Source organism: Phoca vitulina, unplaced genomic scaffold, assembly GCF_004348235.1.
Source record: "Phoca vitulina isolate PV1807 unplaced genomic scaffold, GSC_HSeal_1.0 scaffold4, whole genome shotgun sequence".
NCBI lineage: Eukaryota > Metazoa > Chordata > Mammalia > Carnivora > Phocidae > Phoca > Phoca vitulina.
The window spans coordinates 58,027,055-58,054,528 of NW_022589707.1; the positions used below are offsets into that span (position 1 = coordinate 58,027,055).

At 44.7% G+C, this 27,474-nt stretch overlaps 1 protein-coding gene across 14 annotated transcripts in view; it reads left to right on the plus strand.

Moving 5' to 3' along the window:
* ICA1 (islet cell autoantigen 1) overlaps nucleotides 1-25,738 on the plus strand; it is a 142,041-nt gene extending 116,303 nt beyond the window's left edge. For 9 of the 14 annotated variants that reach the window (XM_032402050.1, XM_032402053.1, XM_032402048.1 and 6 more), the window contains 4 exons: nucleotides 1,882-1,944; nucleotides 2,056-2,088; nucleotides 12,007-12,276; nucleotides 24,191-25,735. In XM_032402050.1, the coding sequence (XP_032257941.1) occupies nucleotides 1,882-1,944; nucleotides 2,056-2,088; nucleotides 12,007-12,276; nucleotides 24,191-24,312 (488 nt within the window). In that variant the 3' untranslated portion in view covers nucleotides 24,313-25,735. Of the gene's footprint in view, nucleotides 1-1,881; nucleotides 1,945-2,055; nucleotides 2,089-12,006; nucleotides 12,277-24,190 lie in introns of all 14 variants that reach the window. The other 5 variants (XM_032402056.1, XM_032402057.1, XM_032402060.1 and 2 more) reach the window with 3 other exon arrangements.
* The last annotated feature ends 1,736 nt before the right edge of the window (nucleotides 25,739-27,474 follow it).

Genomic DNA, 27,474 nt, shown 5'->3' on the forward strand with positions numbered 1-27,474 from the left:
CTGTGCTGAGCACAGAGCCGATGCAGGGCTCGATCTCACAACCAGGAGACCAAAGCCAAGAGTCGGACACTTAACCAGCTGAGCCACCCAGGCACCCCTGTTCCACAGATATTTATTGAGTGCTGCCTGTGTGGCAGGTACAGCAGGAGGCTCTGGGCACACAGTAGGACACCAGACATATTCAGACCCTTCCCATGATGGGGCTCACAGTCAAAAGGGGAAGCAGGTGGTAATCTAATAATTTGCACAAGTAATTGGGCAACTCCAACTTTGATAAGAGCTGCAAGGGTTCTGGGCAGGTGCGATAGAGAGACCCCACCTGTTTAAGGGGCTCACGGTTCTAGCTAAGTCAAGTGCTGTTGCAGGAGTTATCAAGGTAAAAGAAACAGCCTGGGCCAAGACTATGAGCCAAGGAGGACCAGGAGAAGGTCAGAAAGACACTGTTCTGGAGACTGAGAGAGGGAGCAAGTGACAGAAGACAGAGAAGCAGGTCAGCCTGATGCTGTTGGCCATGTAAGAGCTCTCTGAGTGTATTGATCCACACCTCCAGCCTCAGTATCTCTTGGGTGTTGACAGCATGAATTATGTTGTGGGAATCTAGAAATATTATAGTTTTGAGGGAAAATGTAAACTCCAGTTTATTATGTCTTCAAGTTCCATATCAATATAAATCACATAATAATACGAAAGAATCAAATTTTTTTTCTTTGTGTAGTATGTTCCCTTGTTTGTGGTATTTGCATAATATTTTGAGATTGCAAATGTTGATTACCTTGTTTTATGTATACATAGAATGGAATCCACCATAATTAAAGTGTCATCTGTCTTATTTTGTGACCTACAGAAAGTCTAATGTACACATGAGCAAACCCAAGGTTTTTTTTATTATTATTATTCATTTAGGAGAGAGAGACAGAGAGAGGACATGAGCAAGAGGGGAGGGTCAGAGGGAAAGGGAGAAGCAGACTCTCCGCTGAGCACGGAGCCCAAGACGAGGCTAGATCCTAGGACCTAGGATCATGACCTGAGCCAAAGGCAGATGCTTAACCGACTGAGCCACCCAGCCACCCCAAGCACACCAAGTTTTAAGGCTGTTGTATTGTGTTGTATATACACACATATACACAGACACACACTTTATTATTTAGAGCAGTTTTTAGTTTACAGAAAACTGGGCAGAAGGTACAAAGATCTCCATATAGCCCCTGTCCCCACATATGCATTATCAGCATCCCCTACCAGGGTAATACATTTGTTATAGTCAATGAACCAACACTGACACATCATTGTCACTCATAGTTTATATTAGGGTTCACTCTTGGTGCTACACATTTTATGAATTTTGACAAATATACAATGACACGTATTTGCCATTAGAGTATTATTCAGAATAGTTTCACTGTCGTCAAACTGCTCCGTGGCTGTACCTTGTTCATCTCTCCCTTCCTCCAAACACTTGGCAACCACTGATCTTTTTACTGTTAACATAGTTTTGCCTTTTCCAGAATTCTGTATAGTGGGAATTATGCTGTATGTAGCATTTACAGGCTGACTTCTTTCACTCAGTGATCTGCCCTTTTTATTTTAGCCAGGCCCCAAATGGCTAAGGTTCGTAGCACCATCAATAGTCAATTACTTGAATCACACGTTTGTCCATGAAAGGAGAATTGTTAAGTCAGTGTCATATAGTTTTCTACCAAACAAAGCAAAGATTCAGGTTGTTAACTCAGAATTCATGGAGAGCCAACAGTTTGAGCAGAATGTAATCTCAGGACCCCTGCTTCTGTGTGATGAGCTGTGTGTTTACCTTACACTGCAATAGCATATGAATACACACCATTCTGAATTGGTGATAACCAAATGCATGTGTTCTGTTGACAGCTGAAGATGGAAAAAGCGTTTTATCTGCCTTAGACAAAAGCTCTACACATCATGCATGCTCAGGTAATCTAGATTAAGGAAAATGACTCAATTTTAATAAATTTGACAAACTCCTTACAAAATGAAACTGACTCATAATTTTGTTTTCTTTCCCTTCCTCTAATGGACCTGTAGACGAACTATTAGACATGAAACCCGAAGAAGGTGGTAAGATTTATACATTTCTTTGGGGTTATAATTTAATTTTTTAATACTGTTTTTATGTGCAGGAAAATGTAACGTTTATCTTTTGAATAGCTTTGCATTCCCAAGCAAATTGTTTTTAGGTGACTGTCATTTGTCTTTATAAATGGCTTTAAATATGCCCAAGCACAAATTAGTATATATGGATTTGTCATCCTAAGTTTAACTACATAATGTTCAAACTCCTAAACCTAAAAGTTATGACATCAAAAGTCGTATGCTGTAGTAGAAAAAACATGGCTTGCAGAATCAGACCTGGATTTGAGTTATTAGTTCTACTATAAAGCTAACTATATGGCCTTAAGTCATTTGCCTCACCCTTGAACTCCTTCAGCCTCCTTTGCTCTCATTTGTAACATGGAACCAACAGCAACAGTCTTGCTGGGTTGTTGTCAGAATCGGAGATCATGTATATGGAGGGTCTCTCGTGGCCGCTGACATGGGGACACTCTTGAGATGGGAAGCGGTTGAGAAAGTAACACGAGAAAGATTGTCCTGTGCTGCACCTCCACTGAGCCTTAGTTAAACAGAGGAAGAGTTTGCCTGGCTAGGGCACCCACCCAAGTTCAACAGACCTACAATCACTTAGTAAATACCCCCCAAAAGAGAATCCAGAGGCATGGATCTGGATGAGACAGCCATAGTCTGAAGCGGCCCCGGGAAATTGAGTGCGTTCAGCCTGATAGAACCTTTGCTTCCCATCCTACCAAGGGTTACCTTCTGATGATTTATCATGAGTCCAGAATACCCCTGAGATTCTGAGACAAACTTTAGAGCACCCTCTATCCTGGGTGGCTGGTACACAGCCTGCCCTGGTTTTACAGGCTTCTCATAGTACTGGAAATGGGGCACGATCATCCTGTAGGCCCCAGTTAACTAGGGCAGACAATTTCCTCTACTCAGTTTGAGCCTGATCTGGGTCTAATCCCCAAAGTGTGAGAGGAAGAAGGTCTGGGAAACAGAAGGCATTGGTTAAAGTTTTTTTCAAAATTGGAAAGGCAGTAGAGCTCCTGCATTAGGTTTCCAGGGTTTAGGATTATCAACTTGAGGGAGGAAACCTGCTTTCCTTTCTAATTTCTCTTTGCAGGCAGTACACTGTGCAGTATCTCATGATGTCCCCATGTATTTTTGTCATAATTACTACCTATTTGGTAAATATAGAAATCTCGTCAGGTTATGAAAGTAAAAAGCAAATAGTTAAAGCAAACCAGTCACTACATGGCCTCCATTTTCATAAAAACGTTTCCCCCTTGTATAAGGATAGATTACTTTGATGAAAAAAAGGAAAATTTCTTACACATTTTTTTTTTTGGAGGGGGAAATATTTCAGTCTTGCAAAGGTGGGCTACAGACAATAATATAACACACAGTAGGGGCCCACCATCTAGTTTTAGCAGATGTCCACATTTAACAGGTTCTTTACAAGTTAACATATGTTTCAGCTTGTTTTGGTAGGAAGATTGTTATTTCTCCTTTTGCCAACCTCTTGTTTATGTAATTTGTTCATTGCTTTTACTATCTCCTATTTAATTTCATTATTTTAATAAACATAATTTTTGAATTAGGTATATTCACATTGGCACATGATAATGATAATAAAACTGTAGGCAATAGAAAACTCTGACTCCCATTTCCGCTCTCCACTCCTCTCTATTCCAGTATTCCCAGCCCCATTCTATCCTCCTGGCATTTTTTTATGTACTCACAAGCAAATATGAGTCTATGTTCTCATGTTTCCCCCTTCTTACAAAAAAGAATTCTTGCTTTTGGATTTTGACTTTTTCTTTTTTTTTTTTAATTTTATTTTATTATGTTAATCACCATACATTACATCATTAATTTTTGATGTAGTGTTCCATGATTCATTGTGTATAACATGAATCATTTGTGTATAACACCCAGTGCTCCATTCAATACGTGCCCTCCTTAATACCCATCATCAGACTAACCCATCCCCCCACCCCCTCCCCTCTAGAACCCTCAGTTTGTTTCTCAGAGTCCATAGTCTCTCATGGTTCGTCTCCCCCTCTGATTCGCCCCCTTCATTTTCCCCTTCCTACTATCATGTATCATATGACCTCACTGATATGAGGAATTCTTAATCTCAGGAAACAAACTGAGGGTTGCTGGAGTGGTGGTGGGTGGGAGGGATGGGGTGGCTGGGTGATAGACATTGGGGAGGGTATGTGCTATGGTGAGGGCTGTGAATTGTGTAAGACTGATGAATCACAGACTTGTACCTCTGAAACAAATAATACATTATATGTTAAAAAAAAAAAAAGGATTTTGACTTTTTCTACTTGGATAGTAATGGTACAACAAAAACTAACCCAGTAGCTGTGCATTTCTTCACAGAATTAAATCAGAAATGCTACTTCCTGTGATGCATGCTTACTTTCATAAGCTTCCTCCAGAGCATGTGCCATGGATACACTGGAATAAGATTGATGTCTTTCCACTTACTTAGAACTTTTATATCTCATTGGTTTATAGTTAACAGTCTTTGTTTCACAGAATAGAGGCTCATACCCTTTTTTTGAGCACTCACGCAATTCTAAAAACAGAGAGATGAATGTATTCTTCTCCAAAATTTGTACTTGTTTTCAGGCAGAAAAGTTGATTTACAGACTGTCTCAGTTAAATGAAGTGTCACATAATCTCTCTTTTCCTTTCCCTTTATCACTGCCAATGCATAAAGCCCTTCTAGAGGCGTGAGCCATGCTTTGTCACTGACTCTTCTGCATTGGCAACCCCTAGGGCAGCATCAGCTTAAAGATTAACATGACCGCAAGTATAGAAATACTCTGTCAGACCACAGAACTTGTGGTGACTGAAGAAAAGAGCACACGATAATTAGTTGACTTCAAAATGTGTGCCCTTCAGAAAACTGCCAGAAGGCCCAAATCCTGAATTAAAGCACTGATTATAATATGCAAGACATTAAACAATCAAGAAATAAAAAGAGCTTAATCCAGGGATGGCTGCCTTTATAGGACTTGGGGGCTATAAGCTCTAGCACCCTGCTGCTTGGGGGCCAGTTCACTCCCACTGCTAATTCTGTTAGACAAGTAATGGCCAAGCTGTGGCACAATGTTATCAAAAAGCAGACTGCTTATGACAACAACAAGGAGACAATTCTCCAGGAGCCATTGCCCAGAAAATCACTCTGATTCAGTGTCATAATAAAATGTGTTTTCTCCTACTAAATAGATAATGTAAATAGAAAACCAATATTTGGCCAGTTTATAAAAATTTTTAAGTAAAAAAGAAACTGAGTGACATTTTGCAATAACTTGAAAGTGGCCCTGAAATCACCTTGTGATGACATGTGACAATCCCAACCTCAATTCATGAGTTAGTTGTAACATATAGAAGTTTTTGTGTTCCTCAAAGTTGGGCTGAGAAAAATAACTAGTAGATAGGTAATTGAACAGAAAGTGATATAAAGCAGAGAGAGATGAATTTAGCCCACCTAGATCTCATTACTTGGATTTATCCAAAAGATCCTTCTCTAGGACAGGATTAACTGAAATTTTTAAGAATTGTAATTGTTACACATTACAATTAAAATGTTTTGTCTCCTGCCATTTCCTTGGTTACTTCTTTCAAACTTGTTCTGGCCAAGCATCAGAACAACAAAGAGGGTCATTCAGTAGCTCGCTTAGGTCTGGGTGCAGATCTTTAGCCCTTAGCAATAATACAGGCTTATGTCCCCGTGCCTGGTTTCTCCCAAGATGTTCAGAACTATCTCTTGCTGTTCTCCATATAGAGCTGACTAGGGATCTGATTGCTTTCTCACATGTAGTGAGGCAAAGACTAAGCTTGTTATCTTTTCTCATCAACTTTTCCTTCTCCCTGTCTCCCTCAGCATCTGAGGATGGAGTGCTGGCTCTGGTCCTTTCATAAAAGTGCACTTTTAAAACCAAACACTCTACTGTTCTTACTTGATCACCATGGAATCAGTAGTGTTCTATATAGATTTACTCCTCCTGCTCAGGTGTCAAGTTTTCCAGTAAGATTGCTTGCTTGTTAAGATCTCATGCTGAAATGGAGGACCAAGGCTGGGGACCATCAAGAAATATTTTTTGAATGCCTACTCAGGGCCTAGCACTGTTAGGGTTTTTGTTTTTGTTTTTTTTGGAGGGCGTGTGTACGTGTATATCCCAGAGAGTGGGTAGAGATGGATTTTCCCCCATCTATTATTATTATTAGCTGTGTCTTTTTTCACCAAAAGGGAGTTTTTAGAAGCAGTGTTCTTGGATTCCGAACAAGTACAATTTGTTACCAGAGCCTTTTATAAGGGCGAATACTTTTCTCGTTAGACATTTTTGTACGGTGGTTTCCCACCCCATCTTTCTCCCCCATGCTCTCTGTTGGGTGGTGTGAGGTCTGTGTTGGTTGTTGGGGTTTTCATGTGTATTACAAGTGTGCAGCCTTTACATTAGTCATAATGCTGAGAGTGGGGACCAGGGAGAAAACCAGAGAAACAGTCTTCCTGTTTCACACACAGATGAAGGTAACTTATGTGACATTTACCTCGTTGTTTTCCTGTGCTCTCATTTTTGGTCTATGTAGCTATGTTTCCATCTTTTGGGTTCCTAATTCATGCTGAGGTCATGAAACTCAGTATGATTTCAAAAATATAACCTGAGTGGGCTGTCACCAGTTTCCCACATTTACTTTCTGTCACCCACCCTCTCTACACCCTCTCTGAACTTAAGAGAGCTTCCTCTGTATGTCAGTTTTCACTCTGAAAACTCGCTGGGTCAGAATTAGAGTGCATTGGTTCAGAATCCGTTTTCCTGGAGAATATTTTCCCAGGGGCATAGGATTTTTATTTTTGAACCCTTGGGCAGTGTGAGGCAAACATGCCGAGTAGGTCTGCCATCTCGGCCATTCTGCCATGCTGCCTGCAGCTGAGAGCTCTGCCTGGCTGTCAGTGCAGCCATCTGACCTTAGAAACCCTCCAAACTTTACAAAAGCTTGAATATTCATTTATATATGACATCTTGAACAGGCTGTGAGGTAAAAGCAGTGTATGGCACTGAGAAAACATCTTCACCTATAGCCAGGGGTCCCCAGCCAGATAATCTGTAACTAATAAGTTATATGACCTTGGGCAGGTCATCTAACCTGGGTGTCTTTTTCCTTATCGGCAAAGTGAGTTACAGGGGATACTCTCTAAGATCCCTTTCAGTTAAGTATGATTCTTCTCTCTAGGCATCTCACTGGGACAAAAAGAGCAGGTTCCCAGACAGGAAGGCAGGAAAGCACAATTGAAAAATGGCAGATGTGGCAGAGTTTTGCCGAACTGTAGGCTTCCCTGAAGGAGTTGCTAGAAGGGCTGCATTAGAGCTGGACCACAAAGGTCCTGAACACCACTATAAGGAGTGTAATAGAGGGAGCCGTTGAAGGTTTTCAAGTAAGAAAGTAATAATCTCACAGCTGAACTGAGCAAAGGTATACAGCGAGAGGGTGTCTTTTATGGAGTGCCAGGAGGCTTGCCAATGGGCAGACCCCAAAGGACCCTCAAGTCAGGAGTTTGTCATCAGAGGTCAAGAAAACGTGGAATTGGAGATGGAGATTTGAGAATCTTCCCAGGTGAGATTGGAACCATGAGACTAGATAAAATGTTCTGTAGATAATGCAGGAAAGGGAGATATAACTTAGGAGGAGACTTTAGGGTAACTAGAGTGGGAAGAGGCAGCAGGGACAGTATTGTCAAAGAGATGGAAGGACATTCAGAAGAGCCACTTCATGGAGACCCCAGGAGATGACAGCATTTACAGAGTGGGCAACGGGGCAAAGTGCCACAGGGGTTGAGGCCAGAGAAAAGGGGATTGGAATCGGCCATGAGGATCTCACCGGTAACCTTCCGGAGGGCCACTTCAGTGTAGAGTGGGGGTAGGAACTTGACGACGGGCCACCAAAACAAGAGTGGTTTACAAAGCAGAGTGTGCGGCTGTAGAAGGAGAAACCAGAGAGGCAACATTGGGGGGTGGGATGGGGTGCTGGGGGAGACAGGAATCACAAGATTGGCCGTTGTTGGGATGTGCACACATCTTCTGAGGTCAGGAAAGGAAGCCTTGGAGAGAGAAAGACTAGAAACGCTGGAGCTGAATCCCGGTGGGGGCAGAGCAGGCTCCAGCAGGAGGGGAGAGCGTACAGTTTTTTGTTTTTTTTTAAGACTTTATTTATTTATTTGTCAGAGAGAGAGAGCACAAGCAGGGAGAGTGGCAGGCAGAGGGAGAGGGAGAAGCAGGCTCCCCACTGAGCAGGGAGCCCGATGTGGGACTCGATCCCAGAACCCTGGGATCATGACCTGAGCCAAAGGCAGTCGCTTAACCGACTGAGCCACCCAGGTGTCCCTGCTGGCCTCTGTTTCTGTAGTAATGTGTGGAGTTGTGTTATCTGATGTGATAGTGAACATGGAGACTCAGGAGCCTGCAAGAGCATGAAGGGAGCTTGGAGTGGTATCTGTGGGTTTGGCACCTGAGAGCTAGGAACGCTGGTTCACCCTTGAAGGATGGGTCGCCATAACCCAGGAGCAATACTTGCTCAACTCCCTGGTAGAAGCCCTGACACCACCCGTCCAGCCCTTACCCAGGCTTCTCTCAAAGAGCTTATTCTCTGTGTGTGTGTCCCGTTTTCTCACAGTTGAGTTGAATTATTCCCAAAGAAAATGATAGCTTGATTCTTAAGAGCCAACTGACTAGTGTTATTTTTCAAGTCTTGACATGTCTGGTTACAGACCTGAACCTGTCCTTTTTTACTTGTAATTAAGTTTTTCTTACAAGTTATGTATGGTAATTTCAAGCATCTTAATTATCAGGGCAATAATTGGGCTTCCCTGTTTTCTGGTTCAAGTCAGTACCAGTTTCATTGCTTTTAGGGAAGTAATAAGTTCTCTTAGAGAAAATGTCCGCTGTGCAGCCCACTTGAACAGTTAAATAACCAGGACACTAATAGGCCAATTTCAGTGTCGACCTCCAACTAAATCTCTATTCAGAACTAGCTCTAGACAATATCATCCTCACTGAGGGTCCTTTTCTCATTTCTGTCAGTAAAGTTGAGTTTGACAGGATACAGCATTAGTCAGGAATCTTTTGGTTGGAAGTAACAGAAACCCTTCTCTAAGTAGTTTAGCTTTCAAATTAAAAAGAAAAGACTGTATTGGGAATTGGTCCATGAAACTGGGGACATACAGGGATGGACTGGCTTCAAGCAGAGCTGGGTCCAGGGCTTAGACAGTGTTGTCAGGATTTTCTTTCCGACTCTTAATGCTGGTTTGCCCTGTGTTCTTCTCCATCATCCCTGAGAGCCTCAAAACTGCATCTTTAGAACTTGGAATCTGAATGAGAGACCCTTCTCCTTCCACCTTCCATATAGCAAACTCAGGGAAGCCTCTGGCATGTGCCCATCGCCGAGCCAGTCACCATGGCCTGAGAAATGAAGGACACTGGCCAACCCAGAGGCACCGGATGTGGTGTCTCCACAGGATCCTGTGGAGAAGGTGTTTCCCAAAAGGGAAAACTGAAGAGGAGGAGGGAAGGGATGCTAAGTTAACAAAACCCACAGAAGTCCACTCAATACCCTTGCACACAACCTAAACAGTAAAAACAAAGATAGAGCTTTTGCAGTTTCTGATTGTTTGGGGAAAGCTCAAAGTTTATTATTTATTCTTGCTGATGTTAGTCATGATCTTCCCTGGATTGACATCTTGATGAAAGCAGGGAAGCCTCTCCCAGGGTTTGACTTAGCACTGGGCTGTAAAGTGACTTCAGGAAGAATGCACATAATTTTCAGTGCTCATCTAAAGTCATCCCTTCCTCTAGAGTCTACTCTTTGATTTGAATTGGTTCCAATAAAACAGGTTTGATTCAGCAATCATCTGATTTCAGTCAGGCCAGATAGTAAACCACGAGAGAAGGCTTGGGTATTCCAGCCCAACTGAAAGTAGAAAGCACAGAGATTTGTGAAGTTAATATGTTGAGGGACACAGCCACGCTTCCTGCCTGCATGCACATATATGGGCTGTCCTACCCTACCCACCTGCCCTTCCACCACACGCAGGCCAAGGTGGGTCCTGGCTGCCTACCCTCCTACTGCAGAACTCTCTCAAAAGCCTGTTTTCTAAAATGCCATTTCCCTCATCTCCTCAGCACCCCACCTTACAAGCTGTGTCTCAGTGCAAATTTCTGCGATAACACAAAACAATAAGAGTTCTTAAATTAGACATTTGTCCAATTGAAGCGATATTTTGCCGCTATTTTTAAACCACAGTGATAGGAGAGTGTCTGGACTCCTCCCTTCCTGGGTGTATAGCTAGTCTGCCTAGCACATCAAAAATCCTCTCAATCAGAAGCCCGTTGTATTAAGTGTGGTTGAAAATAGATCCAGTAAAGCTGACAGATAAGCTGTATTCCTTAAAAAAAAAAAAAGCCGCCACTTACTAATTATCTCATATTTGAGGAAAACCTGTTAATCTCACTTAATATGACAGTATCAGAATTGCAGTATAGCTCAGAGAAAATCATGATTATTCCTTCTCTTCGTGACTTACAACAATGTTTGCAGTTTCCATGTGGCTATTAGATACCATAGCAAAGCCACAGTTAATAAGACCATCCATTCTTGATGTTCAAAATAGGTGGAAAACCCAATGAAAAGTCTTGTTGTAGTTTTTCTGGTTAGCAATGCCCCCATACTACTTATATTCCCTGTTCAGTATTTTGTCAGTGTTCATATTGCAAGAATGGATCTCTTCTTTAAAGTCTCCCTTTTGGATAAGCAATGAGATTTAAAGGTCCATTTCTTTTGGTCTTCTTGACGGTGCTTTGAGGTGGGCATTATTCATATTATAATTTTAGAGGTGAAAAAGCAGAGGCCCGGAAGAGCTAAGGGTCTTGCTGTAGTCACAATGGTCTCAGGGCTTCCCCTCTGGTCGCGAGCTCATTCCAACGCTCCAGGGCTGCGTCTCTGGCCTTCTCTGGGTGGATCCGTTATTTGCCCTGTTTTCCAGTCATTCTTTCACTGCTGCCCACAGCAAACCAGACCCACTTTTCCTGTGCTTTGGCAAGGACTTGTGGTTGGGTTGCAGTCGGTTGCAGCAAAGAAGGGAAGCCAGAGGCCTCCCTTGGTCATCGTTGGATGTCCTGACATCCTCCGCTCCTGCCCAGCATGTGGCAAGGGTCCTCTCCCCCTCCTGGATGACAGGGCAGGCTCCCACATGGTGTGTTGGCTGTGGATTTAGGGCTTGTTGTGTGAGAAGATTCAGGAAGCTATGCAAACAAGGAACTAATATCTCCCACCTGCCTTCAATCCTGGCTTTGCTTCCTGTCTGAGAAATGTTTTGGTGGTAAATTTGCTTTTACATTAAGAAAAAAAAAACAAAACCCTTGAGTTTTGGTGGAAACTGTTTCAGTACAATTCTAATGATGCTTGGAAACGGAACTTGCTTTGGAGGAACGGGGATGAGGGACCATGGGACTAGAAATTGAATGCTGAAAAAAAAACTTTTTTAAAGATTTTATTTATTTGTTTGACAGAGAGAGACACAGTGAGAGAGGGAACACAAGCAGGGGGAGTGGGAGAGGGAGAAGCGGTCCTCCTGCGGAGCAGGGAGCCCGATGCAAGGCTCTATCCCAGGACCCTGGGATCATGACCTGAGCCGAAGGCAGATGCTTAACAGCTGAGCCACCCAGGTGCCCTGAATTCTGAAATTTCTTAAGAGAGGCTATAATGAGAATAATTTATAGTTTGATAAACTTTTCCTAAATCTAGCCATCACCCAGTCTGTTCCATCCCAGCCCCCACTGCATTTACTCCCAAGGGCTTGGGCCCTGGGTGGTGATGCGTTTTGTGTTCTGTTACTTTGTTCAGCTTGCCTGGGCCCAATGGCAGGGACCCCAGAACCTGAAGGTGCTGACAAAGATGACCTGCTGCTGTTGAGTGAGATCTTCAATGCTTCCTCCTTGGACGAGGGGGAGTTCAGCAAGGAGTGGGCTGCTGTGTTTGGAGACGACCGGCTGAAGGAGCCAGCGCCTGCTGTGGCCCCAGGAGAGCCAGACCCCAGGCCCCAGACAGGCTCAGGATTCCTTCCTTCACAGCTTTTAGACCAAAACATGAAAGACTTACAGGCCTCACTGCAAGGTATGTACCATGGGGATTGAAATAGGGGTTTTTTTGGTTTGTTTGTTCTTTATTTTTAATTCAAAAGCCTCTTCCTTACTTCTTTGTCTTTTTTTAATGTTTCCTGATTTTTATTTTATATATAGTGTCTTTTTGTGGCTGTTTTTTCATCTTTGTATTTTTCTTTTATATCCAGTGACTTTTTAGTTGAAATCTCAGAATCATATTCCAGCTTTAAGATATGTTGCAGGGTTTAAGATCTCTTACTTCTCATCATTTTCTCCTCATGTTCACATTTCCTTTTAATAAAAGGTTAGAGAGGTGGCCCTCAATCTTACTCTCTTGCTCTGATTGTAGGCTTTTGCCCGGCATACTTTAGAGGATCAGATTGTCTTCACAGTCATGGACCAGTTGGCTTAGCCATTCCTGCCTTGACAGTTCTCCACATGGCTATAGTCATGCCATGTTTCTGGTGCCAAGTAACATCCCACTGGGCTTCTTAACTCTTCTCACATTGGATTTTATCTTGCTTCTTGCTGTCTCTCCTTCCTGGCCCATCCCTGCCCTGAGGATGCTCTCAGCTCAGCTGTTCCTGTTGTTTCTGAAACACGTGGCCCAACAGCCCCATGCGTCTTGGCCACCACAGAAATGCAGTTGCCACACTGATCATCTGTGGCCGGCAACATTGGTCAGGGTGCAAGGCACGCTGGCTGAGAACTACCGGCCTGGGGAGCACCTTGATTTAGAGTAGACAACTCAAACTCAGATTGAAATTGAAATTTTAGTTTGAGTTTCTAAATAGACCTTGGGAAGGAAACTATTTTCTAGTATTTCAACACCTTTTTCCTTCTTTCATGTCACCTTAATTGTAAGACAGGAATCACTATTAAGAAATTTTCAAATTGTTTTGGTTTTTCCGTGAATGTGGGCTATCTCCTTAATAAGTGTTTATCTGGCACTTGAAGCTAAGAACAAACAGCAGAGCTGGAATGATTAAGTAATTATGAGCTATTAAAAAAAAAAAAACCTCAGGTCTTTGGAGATGAGATCATGGACACAGCAAGAGTTGGTGGGCAAGACCAAAAAAAAAAAGGTCTTCCCTCTTTTTTTTTTACGAAATACACCATTCCTTTTATCATCTTCTGTGAGTCTCATTTTGTAGCTATGTCGTTTATTTTCGGTAACGGAGTTAGAGATAGGAGGGATGAATGGAATCCAAAAATACTTCACCCCCAGTCTCAGCCCTGGGTTTCGCCATCTCTTTCATGGGGCTCCAGATGAGCCAGGCTGCCGGTGACTTGAGTTTCACCCCCACCCACCTGTGGTAGAGGTGCTGACAAGCTGTGGGAGAGCTGGAAGGCCAGAGCCAGGATCCACTACTCAGATCTGGGGGCTGCTGGAGACTCTCCAGCTGTGCTACGGGATGAACCCCACTCAGGCCCCCAGCTGTGAAGGCCCACAGGGACCGTGTGGCAGTGCTCCCCCTTAGCTGGGGTGGCTGCGTGTCACTCACTTGTGAGTAGGCCCCACTGACAGCTGAGAAGTCAGAGCTCCATGCCCTCTTCCTGAGCAGGCAGAGTGAGATCTCAGCTCAGGGCCCATGGCCCCGAACTATGCCTGAGAGTTATGACAGGAGCCGTGGCTGTGGACTTCACACTTTAGCCTTGTCCCAAGTCCAAGGAAACGGCACTGGAGTAATGCTTGGGTCTAAGGAGGGAGGTGATCTGACAGTGAGAAATGTAAGCTTGTTGTAGAAAGAGGTATTCTTGTACTGGGAGACCAAGGGAGCCCATTTATTTCTCAAGCTACCAAAATCTCACTTAAGGTTGCCACCCTACTCCTAGCTCCTTAGCAAGTTTCTCATTGATTCAACAGAGATTTATTGGGTCCTTCTCTGGGCCAGGCACTGGGGATTCATCTGAGAATATAACAGAAAAGGCTTCTGCCTTCCTGGAACTCACATTCTCATGAAGAGGAAGTAATGAACAATAAACATCATAAAGAAAAAAAATCACAGACTAGGTTAGAAAGTGATCCGTATTATGGAGAAAAGGAAAAATAGAACCAGGAGATAGAGAGTGCTGGGTGGATGGCAAGGCAGGTCAGTCTGTAGAACTAAATAGGATTCTTATAGAGAAGATGAGATCTGAGCAGACTTGCAGGAGGTGAGGGAATCGGCCATGGGGAGATGGGGACAAGGGGAACACAATGCCGGTCAGTGCCTAAGGCAGCACATGCTTGGTGTGGTCAGGGGTCTGCAGGAAGAGCTCTGTTGTTGGAGTGAGGCAGGGAGGCAGAGCTTGGCCATACAGGGCCACGTAGCCTTTGGAAGAACCTGGGCCTTTTTTGGGGGCCCAAGCAAAGTTGGGAACCATCACAGTGTCTTGGACTGACGATGGACATGATCTGATTTACCATTTAAAAGGATTGTCCTGGCTGCTAAAAGTTTCTTTTTCTCTGCTGGTATTCTATGAAGACCAGTGTTAAAGGAGTTGTTTTTTATCCTCTGAGTTACCATGTTTCCTTTGCATGCCAACAGCCACAAATGAATGTCTATGGAACTCAAAATGACAGAAAAAAAAAAAAGTGGCACCTAAGTGTTTGAAAGAGGAAGCCCATTTAGCTTCTACCACACCTATGGATTCCCAACAGGTGCTCCCACAATTCTAGCCCTGATGCTGTCCTGATGCAGGGAACCTTCAAAACAGATGTGGTACAAATAAAGAACAGGTACCCTGCTTCGATGACCGATCATATTACCCAGTTACAACCACATTCTGTGCTTTTGCCAGGACTTTCCCCACCTGCCTAAAAAAGAGGAAAAGATGAGTATTGGCTCTAGATTTTTTTTATTACTTCCATGTTCTAGATAAAGTCCATCTATATACATGAATTACAAAAGCATCTAACTGTTAAACTTCTGATACCTCGTATTGAAACTGCTTCCCCTGATTATCCAGATCAGCTCAAAAACCAAATTAAATAAACAACGGAAACAAATAAGTATTCAAACACAGCATGGAGTAGAAAGGCTCTCTGGCATGTTGGTTTAGTGAAACAAGCAGTGGCAGAGTTAACTTACCTAATCCTCACCACACCCTTCCCAGGCAGGTACTATCATCATTTCCTTGTTAGGGCTCAGGAAATTGAGGAACAGAGGAGCTAGGTAATTTGCCTGAGATCATACATCTGGTAGGAGGCAGACAGATTGTGAACCCAAGCCATCTGACTCTGGAGTCTGTGCTTTTCACCATTCTGTTGCCTCTCTGCACCAAGTCTCTGATGGTAAATGTGATTCCTCTGTGGGTTCCTTCAGGCCTCTCCTTGGATGCTCCCAGAGGGGCAGGACTTGTCGTGATTAGTCTGGCCCTGGGTGTCCTGGACAGACACAGAGACCAAGGACAGGCAGTTGCCATGGAGGAGGAATGTAGGTGTAGGGAGGTAGGGTCCCTGTCGACCACAAAAATTGGATGATGTTCCAGAAAGAATTTGAAATCAAGAATGTCTACAGAATCTTCGCCTGTGCTAGCAGCCACCCACATCTTCCCTGGAGTGCATTCCTGCTCAGTCTCACCACCATTGTCCTAGTTCTCTGTGAGGTCCAGGTGGGGCTGCATCCTCCAGGTCAGAGTGCCAAGAGAACTGAGGGGAACACTCCAGGCTCCAGCTGCAGCAACATCTCTCTTCCACAGGCTGCATTTTCCTCCCCTCTCCCCTCCTCACTTATCCTTCACCTCTTCTATCTCCTCCCTCCTCTGTCTCCCCATTTTCTTCTGCTGCCCTCCCTCCTTTGTCCACTCTCCTCCCTCTGCTCCCCTATGCTCTGGGAGAATAGAAAGGAAGGGAGATTTAGTAAGATAACAATTATATTTTCCTCCTCCCCCCACCCCAACTTCAAGCTCTAGGAGAGCAAAACAAAGCAACTTACATTTAGGATCAAGTTGGGCTGAACATTTAAAAGAGGAGTTGATTTTATGTAGGATTTCTAAGAGTTTCTGAAGTTACCAGCATGATAGGGGCTGGGGTTTCCTGTCATACAGTGATGAGAAAATCGTACCTTCCGGAGGCCTCTTAAAGTGACTAGAAAGAGAGCTGGCCAGAGGGGTTGCCCAAGGTGGGAGACAAGGTGAGGCTGAAAAACCTCATTTGACATTCTTCTCCATTCTCCACCAATACCCCAAATTTAATTTAGAATTAGATGCTGATACTGAAAAGACTACCATCTGCTCAAAATAAATGCACCAGGACATCTTTTAATTTAGGATTCTGCAAACCAAAGTTAGGAGTCTTGTTCCACATTCTCACAAACATACAGCCCTGCGTTCCTTCTGGATATTCTTTTGTTTTACACCATGCCTAGGTGCTATTGCCATCTGGGTGGGTTTCTATTTAAGGCTAATCTAATGTCAGACCTTGCATTATCTCAAATTCACCTTTCCTCAAACTAAGCTCACCTCTTGCCATTCCTGGCTTAACTTGCTTCCAGATAACTGATCTGAGATGAGTTGGAGAGGACTGTGGGGTGCAGTTAGAGTTTGAACGTGGGGTAGGCACTCTCGGCATCAGCCAGTAGAATTTTTGTTCCATTAAAGAAGGAGCTTGTTGAGGAGCATCTGCAGGTCGTGGGTATGTGCAGAATTTAAGTGCCTCAATTAATCCATAGAAGGAGACTTGATGATCATCTACTCCACCCTCATTTTATAAATGAGGAAATCAGGAAATCCCAGATAGGTCTTGTGACTTGCCAAGTAGTTGCAGTTTTATATCCACCATTTGCCTAAGTTCTAAACTCCTCAGCTTAGCTTACAAGGTCCTTTAGAACCTGACCCCAGTCCCATTGCTGCCTACACTTCCCACACCTTTACTTAGCATGACTTAATAACCTTGTTTTGCCGGAGACCCATGTATTATGTCAGTAAGTTGGACTCTAGCCATATCGAAATTGAGTGAGTCTGGCACATGCTCTTTCTCCTCCTTAGAGCATGTCTCCGCCTCAGACCCATGGTGCTTGCTTTCCCTGGTTAAGTTCTCATCCTTCAGGTTCTCAGCTTCAATGTCATTTTATCCAGGGAGCCTTCTTGACTCCCTCTCCCCGCCAGCAGTCAGGGTTAGGTGTTTCTGCCTCCATTCCCTTTACACCCAGTACTTACTCATTCCTCTTCTCTCACATCATTGTAAGATTGGTGTAATTTTCTGTCTCTTGCTTTTGGTTGTTATGGGCCGGGCCCATGTTTATGTTGCTCACTATCATATTTCCAGAACATGGCTGAGTGCCTGGAATACAATAGATGTTCAAAAAAAGACTGGATGGATGGATGGAAGAATGGATGGATGGATGGAAGAATGGATGGATGGATGGAAGAATGGATGGATGGATGGATGGATGGATGACAAGAAGGGAGAGAGAGAACAACAGACATTGTATCACTAGATGAAAAGAAAGCAATCCTAAACTAATCTCAGGGGTTGCTCCTCATGTCTGCTGAGCTGTACTAAACTTTAGATTCAGCTTAGATTTATTGGTGGCCTGCTCTCTAGCCTCTGTGCTCCCTGGTTTCACCTACAAGATCCCATTTTATTCATACAACAACCTAATGAGGCAGGAATTTTTATCCACCCTTTGCAGATATGAAAATTGGGGCCCAGAAAGGGAAATGTGGATGGCAGGGTGGTGCTTGACTACCATGATTGTGGTGTTCCCACTTTCCCCTTCACTGCCAACCCCAACTCAGTGTCCCCAGGCTGTGATCATCAACCCAGCCCAGGCTTTTGCTCTCCCAGCTAGTTAAATTACATTCATGGTAAAGTGCTCCTCTGGATGGTGTTTTTTTGGCTTCACTTAACTGCTCTAGCTGGCCAGTGTTATTTCTGGCTGATTTATATTTTCCCTTATGTAAGTAAAGGGGGCAGGATTGCTCCAATAAAATTTTATATGTGTTTCCTGCAAATGGGTAGCACAGTTGACATATCAAAGGATCCGTGAGCTAGAATCGTCATTTTGTTCACAGAGCTCTCCGCGCTTGCTCTGCGGCCCCCACCCTTCACCACCCTCTCCTGACACAATTACTCAAAGATGGGGAGACATCTTTCTAGCCACACCTTCATGTTAAAAACGCCTCAGCCAACTAACACCAACTAGAGAACAGTTGATGGCAATTACAGGAATATTAGCTACACTAAGTTCTCTTTAAATAGCATTTTTTTCCTGACAGAAGCCAAGATATTTGAAATCTGGCTTGGCATTCCATCCATAATTACTCTCATTGCACCCCTCCCCTAAATAATTCCCAAAGTGATATGAGTGAGGATGACATTGCAGCTGAGCTTGGTGTTTTCTTTTCTTTTTCTCTTAGCTGGTGTCTCGGCCATACCATTTTCTCCCCTCATGCACATATAGTCCATTGTTAGACTTACACTTAATAGCTGTTCTAAGGAAACAATGTGACTTGGCAAACTAGCTGTTGTTTCTGCCTCTCACTATGGGGCAAGGGAATAATGATACCCTGTGTCTTTGTGAAAATTCTGAGGTATGCTGTCCCCATTATCTTAGTCCCCAAAGAGGGCATGTCTTCAGATTCATCCTTCTTCATGTCCTCTGCTGCAGAGAAGCCCTCAAATCCATAGATTCTAGATGTTACTTGTATGGTTCATGAGTGTTTAGGCGAGCAATTAAATTAAATTAAATCATCCATAGTTACAAATGAATCCAATTAGAAGCCATTTATTGTCTTTATAAAGGAATATGCCATTATAATCCTTGAAGTGATGGGCTTGAAATATGATTTATATTTCTGGTACTTTTAAAAGATGGCTTGATATACAGACATTTTATTTATTTATAACTTTTCGGGAACATGCTCATTATGTAAAGTGAGGGGAGCTCCATTTTGACATGTGGATTTATTTCTGCCTCCTTTAGGAGTGTGTTCCATTTTATAGTCCGAAAAATACAATGCTTTGAACCTGCCTTGCTTTTCGAACATTCTCTGCAACCATTTTAAAAAATGAATGTTGTGCATATTTTTGAAATGGGAAGAATTATCTCATTGAGTTCCCACTGTATCAAATAGCATACAGAGATCAGGGAGGGTTGACTTCTATACATTTCATTTGGCTTTGCTCTGAGTCAGTTCAGATTCTCTGGAAGTGTGGGCCTCCTTGAACTCAGAGAGCTTCATGGGACTGAAGAGCTTAAAACTGCAGGACCTGAGAAGGTGGGGTTTTGAGACAGACCCCTCCGTTTCCTAGGAGGGCTCTGTCTTTGTCTGGCTCTGGCCTCAGCCAAGGTGATGGACCTTATCCTGATGGACATGGTGAGCCTTGCAGCCTCCTTGGAGACCACTTATGACAGTGCTTCCCAAACTTACACTTGCATAACAATCACTGGGGGGTTGTTAAAACAGTTTCCTGGGCTCTGCCCCTAGGGATTCTGATTCACTGGGTCAGGGTTGGCCCTGGGAACTTGCATTTCTAGCCAGCTCACAGGTGGTGCCCATGCTGCGGGTGTGGGCACCACAGTTTAGGAACCACTGCTCTGAGAGATTTGAGGTCAGGCTTGCAGGGGTTGGTGGAAAGGTTCCATGGGTCTTGACTACTTTGGTGTTGGGGACAGGGTTGTAGGGAAAAGGGTAAAATTTACTCAGTTACATTCTACCTCTTTCAGCTTTATTTGGCATACTGTGGATCCACAGCTCTAACTTCCCACATTTACCACTGTTTTATGTGATTTGTGCTTAGAAGTAATGCTCATGGGCCAGTTATCTAGGAACTAGGGAGGTTGTGTTACTCCTGGATTACACAAATATGTCAGTTTTATAACTTTTTTTGAACTATAATTTACATACCATAAAAATCAGCCGTTGTAAAAGTGATTCAAGGATTTCTGGTAAATTTATACTGTGCAATAATCACTGTAGTCCAGCATTAGAACATTTCCATTATCCCAGAAAGCTCCTTCAGAATCTGGTGCTTTTGACTGTTTATGAATTATGTTAATGACATATTCAAATACCTTTCCAATGAATAGTAATACTTTAAAAAACCCTCTCTATGTTCGCATTGTTTTAGATCCAATAGATAGATCGCAGGCCACCTGTTTCATTTGTCATTGGTTAGTCTTCATAGAGTAGTTTGTATGCCACTTGCCCAAAATAAAATAATTCAGCCGGTATTATAACATCTACTGTGCCAAGCATTGTTTTGCCATCTCTTAAAATAATGCTTCGTAAGTGTACTTCTCATGGTTTAAGAATATTCTCCAAGAGTTTATCATAATTCAACAGCCATCATGTGCCAGAAGGTGCACTAAAGGATGTAAAGATGAATAATATGTGATTCCTGCCTTCAGGAGGCTCACAACTCTAGGGGATGACACAAAAATGCAAACTAATAAATATAGTAGGATTCACTAGTTAAGTCCCCTATTAGGCATCTTAGAATAATGGCAGGGGAAATGAATAGCATGAAATCCTGTAATTTTTTTGGCATAAGCTCCATGACTTTCTTGCTCCAGAAATTGGTTTCACTGGCCCAGCTGAACTGTGCCATCCAAACATGTTGTCTCATGAGGGCCTTATCAGAGACAAAACCTTTTCTGAAGAAAATGCTCTAACCAGAGCATCCCAGTAAAAGGATACAGTTTTAACAATGCTGGACCCAGCAGTGGTGCATCATCTGATGGTCTGTGTTTCACAGTGAGAATCAAGAATGGATTTAGTCCACAACACCTTTCCTATACTGCATTAGGTATTTTGGAGCACAATGAAGAAACAATTTCTTGTCTCACTGAGAAGACAGGACTTCCACACCAAGAATTAAAGCAGACGTGCAAAGAAGTATTTGGTAAAGTTCTAAATTAAATGTAAGCCATACCCAAACATCTAGCACACATAGTGAATGCCCTGGGAAACGAGGCTTGCTTCCCCCAAAGCAGGACTGCCGAATGCAAAATGCCACGTACACATGAGGGGCGGGCAGAATGCAGGGACGTTACAGAATGTTGGGTTTCACAGGCTAAATGCCACTGTAAGATAAAGCATCAACTAAGGGGGGCTTGCTTTCCCCTCATATATTTGGACTAGACTACCACTTATTTCTGTGTATTAACTAAACCTCTCAATTTAAATTAGCTGTATAGAGAATAAATGAGCTGGATCATAATAAAGTAGAGAAGACTTGCAGTTTATTAGTTATATTGCTACATTTACTGGTGGTCACTTCTTTAAGCTTTCTCCATTTATGACAGAAAGGCAAGGCACTTAATTTCCTTGGAATGCTATGGATAATCTTTGGTGTGACCATGAAATAATGTTCCTTGAGAAGAAAAATGGGGATAGAGCTAAAAGAAAAAATGTCTTAACCTTAGCAATTTCACAGTTTCTTTTTTCAAAATCCAATCTTTTCCCTAATTTTCCATACTTATGAATTGGGCATGATTATACATATCTACTGTCCCCTAAAACCTATCTCAGGTACGAGGATTATGGCAGAAGGGCCTTGTCACACCACCCTCTTCCCTTTCTTTGGAAGCCACTGTGGGTGAGACCGTGTGTGCGCCCAGCAACTGGCGGGGTGGTGTGTCTGCTCTTCCCTAGACCTAACCACCTCTGGTTTTGAACATTAGGCTGGTCAGAGAGCAATGTCAGTCCTCCTCCTACTCCATTGCCAGCACCACAGGCAAGCAGTCCAAATGACAACAGCCCTGCAATGAAAGGTAATACAGTGTTTTATTCCCTGGAAATGATAGTTGCCTTCCTTTCCACTGGCCTATTTTCTGTCTTTCTTTACTAATTTCTGTTTGAGCACCCAAGGGTGCAAATCAGGGGCTACAAGGGTGGAGAGTTTTGCATTCTGACTTTTTCTGGCATAGTGTCCTAATTCATAATTCCCTTTATCAAACCAAATGAGGAATCAAATACCCATCTTCACGTGACTGGCTGCTGCCCGACATCGGGTGGATACAGCAAGGTAGGAAAGACCACTGAGGTCTGCTGTCTTTAACTGAAAATACCATTGCCACCACCAAACAAGGCATTTAATTAGTGCTCCTTGGAGAGAGCTGGCTTTCCTTCGTTGTCACAGGAGGGCCTTTCAAGCTCATGGTACTGTTCTTTTTTGAGATAGGCCCCCAAAGAGAACATGTGCTCTACTGAAGATCTCTGTATTTGCAGCTGCCTCTCTCTTCCTTTGGTCATCACCCACTTTCCCCGTGTTGATCACAGGAAGTAACAGGTGGTGTCTTTATCATCCAGAAGCATTCCCATGATGTTCTTTTAGGTATTGCGCAGTTGCACCTGGTTTCCCAAACTCCAGCAGTGGAGGTCTAGGGAATGTGAGGGCTGCCCCCAAAGTACAGTCACCTGACTCCTCCTAGCAAGGCCATAGCTATCTCTGAGGGCTGCCCTAGATCTTTGGGAGGTTAGGGGGAAGGGGGAGTGGGTGTAGCGTATTTTTGCTGGAGATATCTTTAAGATATCTTGATATTCCCTATCAAGACTAGAAATAGGCTCATCCTCTTTAAATCAGTCTTGCTCCATAGTTTCCTGTTATGGCCTCCTACATGACTAAAAATGAGTTATTCCCTTTTTAAAAAGTTGTTCCCACTCTACAACCCAACCAAACTATATTGAGATCTCTTAAGTCTCAGTTTATCATGTCAAAGTAAGCCAAGTGTTCTGCAGGCTAATTGCCCATGGAATTCAGTTAATGTTAAACAGTAATAACTTGCGTGTTATCAACTCGCCTTGCTTGCAGTAATTTTATGTCTATAATAGATGCATTGATTATCTCATGATAAAGTAATCTATGAGAGATTATATATATAAAAAGACGGGAATCAGAAGTATACCACGATTGGCACATTATCTTAATATTTCAGTGCCATTTTCATGAAAAGACCAAAGGCCTGTTGATGTGGGACAATTCCATCACCACTCTTCCATTACCCTGGCATAACCTCTTAGCAGCGTGTCCCACCAACATTTTCCAAGACGCTTTAAGCCAGATGGCAGGCACGTTCCTAGCTGCTCTCAGCGAGGAGGATAACCTGTCAGACATTTTCTTTGTGCTTTTGATACTCCCACCTGTTGGGGAAGGGAAAAAAGCCTGGGTCATCCAAGTCAATGAACTTCGATCCTCATGTGGAATGATTTATATAGAGAAGAGCCCCCAGCTTATGTAGAAATCACTTGCATCAGGCACTCATTGGCAAATATTCTCATCTGGAAAAGAATGTGGTTCTCTAATTGTTGTCATTCGGGAAGTTAGGGCAGGTGGTTCAGAGAAAGAGCAGCTGAAGGGGAGGCTCTAGTGAGGGTGAAGTGGAAGGGGGGTGTGGGGGCGATTTAGAGCCCAGCGGGAGGAGGGGGGCATGTCAAAGGCCTCCTTCCTCTGACGGGAGAGGGTGGAAGAAGGCAGTGACCCTGAGAAAAGAGGAGCGGCCAGGCCTTAGGTGCCAACCCTCCTCTAGGCCTGTTGCTTTGAAGCCTGAAAAGAGTGGCCACAGTATTTCCCTTGACCCAGCAGATTTGAAAAGATTCCTCCAGTGGACACTGGAAGGCAACTTGCTTCCTCAGCCATTCGGTCTGATTTCTGAACTCACAGTGTTATTTCCTGCTTGTGTTGAAGCAGCACGGTCTGAGGTTTGGGGCAGCTTGGTGGGCGGTGCCGTCCACTGGAGCGGGGGTACGGGTGTGGGTTGACACTGGGCTCGTTCTTCACTGAGCTTTAGGCCGTGACTTAGAATTGTTTATCGGCCAGCCCACAGGAGACAGGGAATTCCCTAACTAGTTTTAGAGGCAGAGTGTAGTGGGATTTGTCTGACTGAGCAGCATAGCATCCTCCCTTTTCAAGAGGAGCTTGGACCCACCTGCATGCCGCATGGCACAGGTGGGTGTTTGGAAGGGGCCTGCATTCATGTTTTCTCTTCTCTCTCCAGAGCCTGTGAAGGCTGCCTCGGACCTGACTGCCTGGTTCAGCCTCTTTGCTGACCTCGACCCATTATCAAATCCTGACGCTGTTGGGAAAACCGATAAAGAACACGAATTGCTCAATGCATGAGTCTGCAGCCTCACGGTGGGAGCCCACGTGCCGCTCCTCGGTCACACCCCTGGGGGCACGCAGACGTATGAAGTGATCAGTATGCTGTTTTAATATTTACGTGCCATTTTAATAAAATGAGAGGGTCAGAGGCCCTGTTTATATTGGTATAATTATTTACTCTTATTTGGTATAAAGGGTTTGAGTGTATTCTCTATGTGGATCTGATAATACAGGATTGTCCAGGAGCACTTTCCAGGCTGCCTGCTCTCCTGCCTACATCTGCATCATGGCTGCTGATGTGTCACTGGGATACCGTGAGATCCGAGTTCAAATCATAAACCTGTTCTGTGTTAGGTTTAAATAATGAGTCCTGTCGCCTTAGATGGGCAGCGGGAGGCTAACAGACCTTAAATGCCTCCTCGTGCACCCCCTGCCTCTGTGGCCCTTAGAGGGGGCTGCAGGAAGAGCCTCCCTTCCCGCCAAGCCACCTTCCAGTGAGCTCTGGGTGAAGCCCCGGCCACCTCAGACACTCTTCCCTGTGTTCTCACGTGGGCAGGGGGCTGGGCTGGCGTCCACTGCACGGACCTTTCTGTGGGAAGCAGCCATAGCTGCAGATGCCAGGGTCTCCTTCTGTCTTCTCCATGGCTGGAATTCAAAAGCATGTATTTCTGGAGTCCCTTGTGATATTAACTGTTTATTTGTTTTTTTTAATTAAATGGCAGAGATATTTGACATGCGAAGGCAAGTTAATAGAGTCTGTTGTGGGGACTCAGTGGGGGAGGTGCCATGGGCGTGGGGGCTGGAGAGGAAGAGGACAAGGACTAGTCCCACCTGTGTGAAGCTATTGACATGATCCCATCCATCGCCCACATGCAGTCCAGGGGAGGAGGGCATGGACTTCTGTTGGCTCAGGCAGAGATGGGAGCAAGTTTTGCATGTGGGCATGTAAGCGGTTCAGACACTCCACCCATGTGGAGCCCCCGGGGGTTGGTGGCTCTCCTCCCTTCCCTGTGTTGCCTGTGACTCTGAGTGGGGGCAGGGTTGCTGATTAGCAAGAATTGATCCTACGTGCCCAGCTGGGCCAGGGAGGTCTCTGCTGCACTCTTGCTAGCTTCACTCTCCAGCTCTGAAAGGGTCTCCTGTGGCCACTTCCCCCAACACAAGAATGCGGCTTCTCTGCTCTCTGCGGTGTGCACTCATGGAAGGACCTGGCCCCAGCAGTAGCCACTGTCCTCTGCAAGACAGCCTTGGGGGACTGGAAAGCATTCTCCTCTTCCTCCTCCTCCTCTGTGCAGGAGTAGACCTGAAGGCGAGCTGGGGCTGGGACTCAGTGTGTTATATGGCTGGTGTAGCTCTGCTCACTTCCTGGCCAGCCCAAACTGTCCACGGAGTCTGTTTGTAAGAATCTCACTGAATGACTCCTTAGCCTGGCACGCGTGGTCTTTGAGGATATCAGGATATAGCCCTAGGGCCCCCACCCACCCTCCCACACATACACAGGAAAGCTTGCTGGATCCTTAAGCCCTTCCTCTCAATTCTTGGCGTATCATTTGCTGCACACTCCACCTGGGATGGCCCCCTCTCCTTACCCTCAGCTGCCATCACAATCCAACTCACCCCTCAGGAGCTCCTCACATCCCACCTCCTTTAAGTGTAGCATGCAGTTTTCCTTCAAGGAACCACCCCTCATCTCTCCTTCCTGCCCTTGTCTGTCTCATGATTATTAGCACATGCTGGGTGCTCTGCCTGGCCTGGGAGGCCTATGTGTATGCATCTGCCTCTAGCACTAGGTGTTGCAACCTCAGAGAACAGGGTCCCTGTTTCCCCAGATCTTCTGTGTCTCCCTAGTAATAACCACCCTGGAGTCACCTGGCAAGCACTGGACTCATGATTGCTGAATGGAGCTGCCCTGTGTGGAATGAGGATTAAGGACTCATCATTTCCTCCTGGGTCACATTTCCTTACAGCCGTGGAAGCCCACAGCAGCCGCAGGAAGGAGACAAGCAGCGAAGCAGGAGGGGTGGACTTGCTCCATCCAGGCTGGAGGCACAGGGAGCTGGCTGGAGGGGGGGCGGTGGGGGGGGCAAAGGGGTGTGGGGTCCTTCTCTGTTGAATGGATCACTTTAAACACTAGCAGGTTGCATTTTAAAGTTGATCTGTGGGTGGAGTGGAGGATTGTGGTAGTTGAACAGGCTTTGCTACCAGTAAAAGGAAAGTACTGCACATGGAGGCATTTTCTCCCTGAATTTTCTTTACCCATTTTTGTTTAAAAAAAAAAAAAATTCAATTCCGGTTCCCATCTGCAATGCACTTGGCCAGGCTCTTGATCCCTCTTGATAGGCGTGTTTTGATCCTGGCTCGCACAAAGCCCCTTCGGCCACCTCTCTAGTTTAAGGAGAAGCAGCTGCTGGCTTGTTCTCTTATAAGCAGTCTGTGTGCCGTGCAGCTGGGGGGCTTCCTTGGGGGCCCACCTCGGGGCCCCTCCCCAGCCGCCTGTAGAAGGGACTGTCTCTGGCTGGAGGAAGACAAAAGTGCCCCACCCCCTTCATGCCCAGTCTCACTACTCCCTCATTTTCATCCTGTGTCTCCAGGCTGGTCTGCACCACAATTGCACTGGAACCCTCGGGGAAATTCAGAGAGCACCTGCTCCTTGAAAACTTCCCTGCCGTTTTAGGTGGTCTGCAAGTTTCCCTTCCCTTCTGCTGCCCCAGCCAATATAGAAAGAATATTCACATTTAAGGGAGGGAGCCAGAAACATTTCTTTCCTCCTTTTTTTTTTTTCTCCCAGCTGGCATGGGCTTTGGTGCACTTTATAGATTCATTGCCTTCAAAATGTAATTTTAGAAATGTCAGGTTGATTTTGAGCTGTGTGAGAGTGAGAAAAGCATCCATCAGCTTCAGAATTAGAAAGGCACCAACTTAGAATTTTTGTCGGAGGCTTATGCCCAAGAAAACGTGGTCTGCTCAGAGTTGGCAGCCCCGAGAGCCCTGGGTTGCCAGTGGGCATGTAGAGGGGTCTCCCCGTCATGCCGTGGCCAGTGTTACGTGGGGTGTGGGGCCAGGGCCGAGGCCCCCGAGGTGCCATGGGAGGCTGCCTAGCCATTTGGGTCAAGATGCCTTCTGCCCATGCCTCAGCTCCAGGACCCAGTTAACTGAGCTCCATGCTTCCCTCTCTCAGAC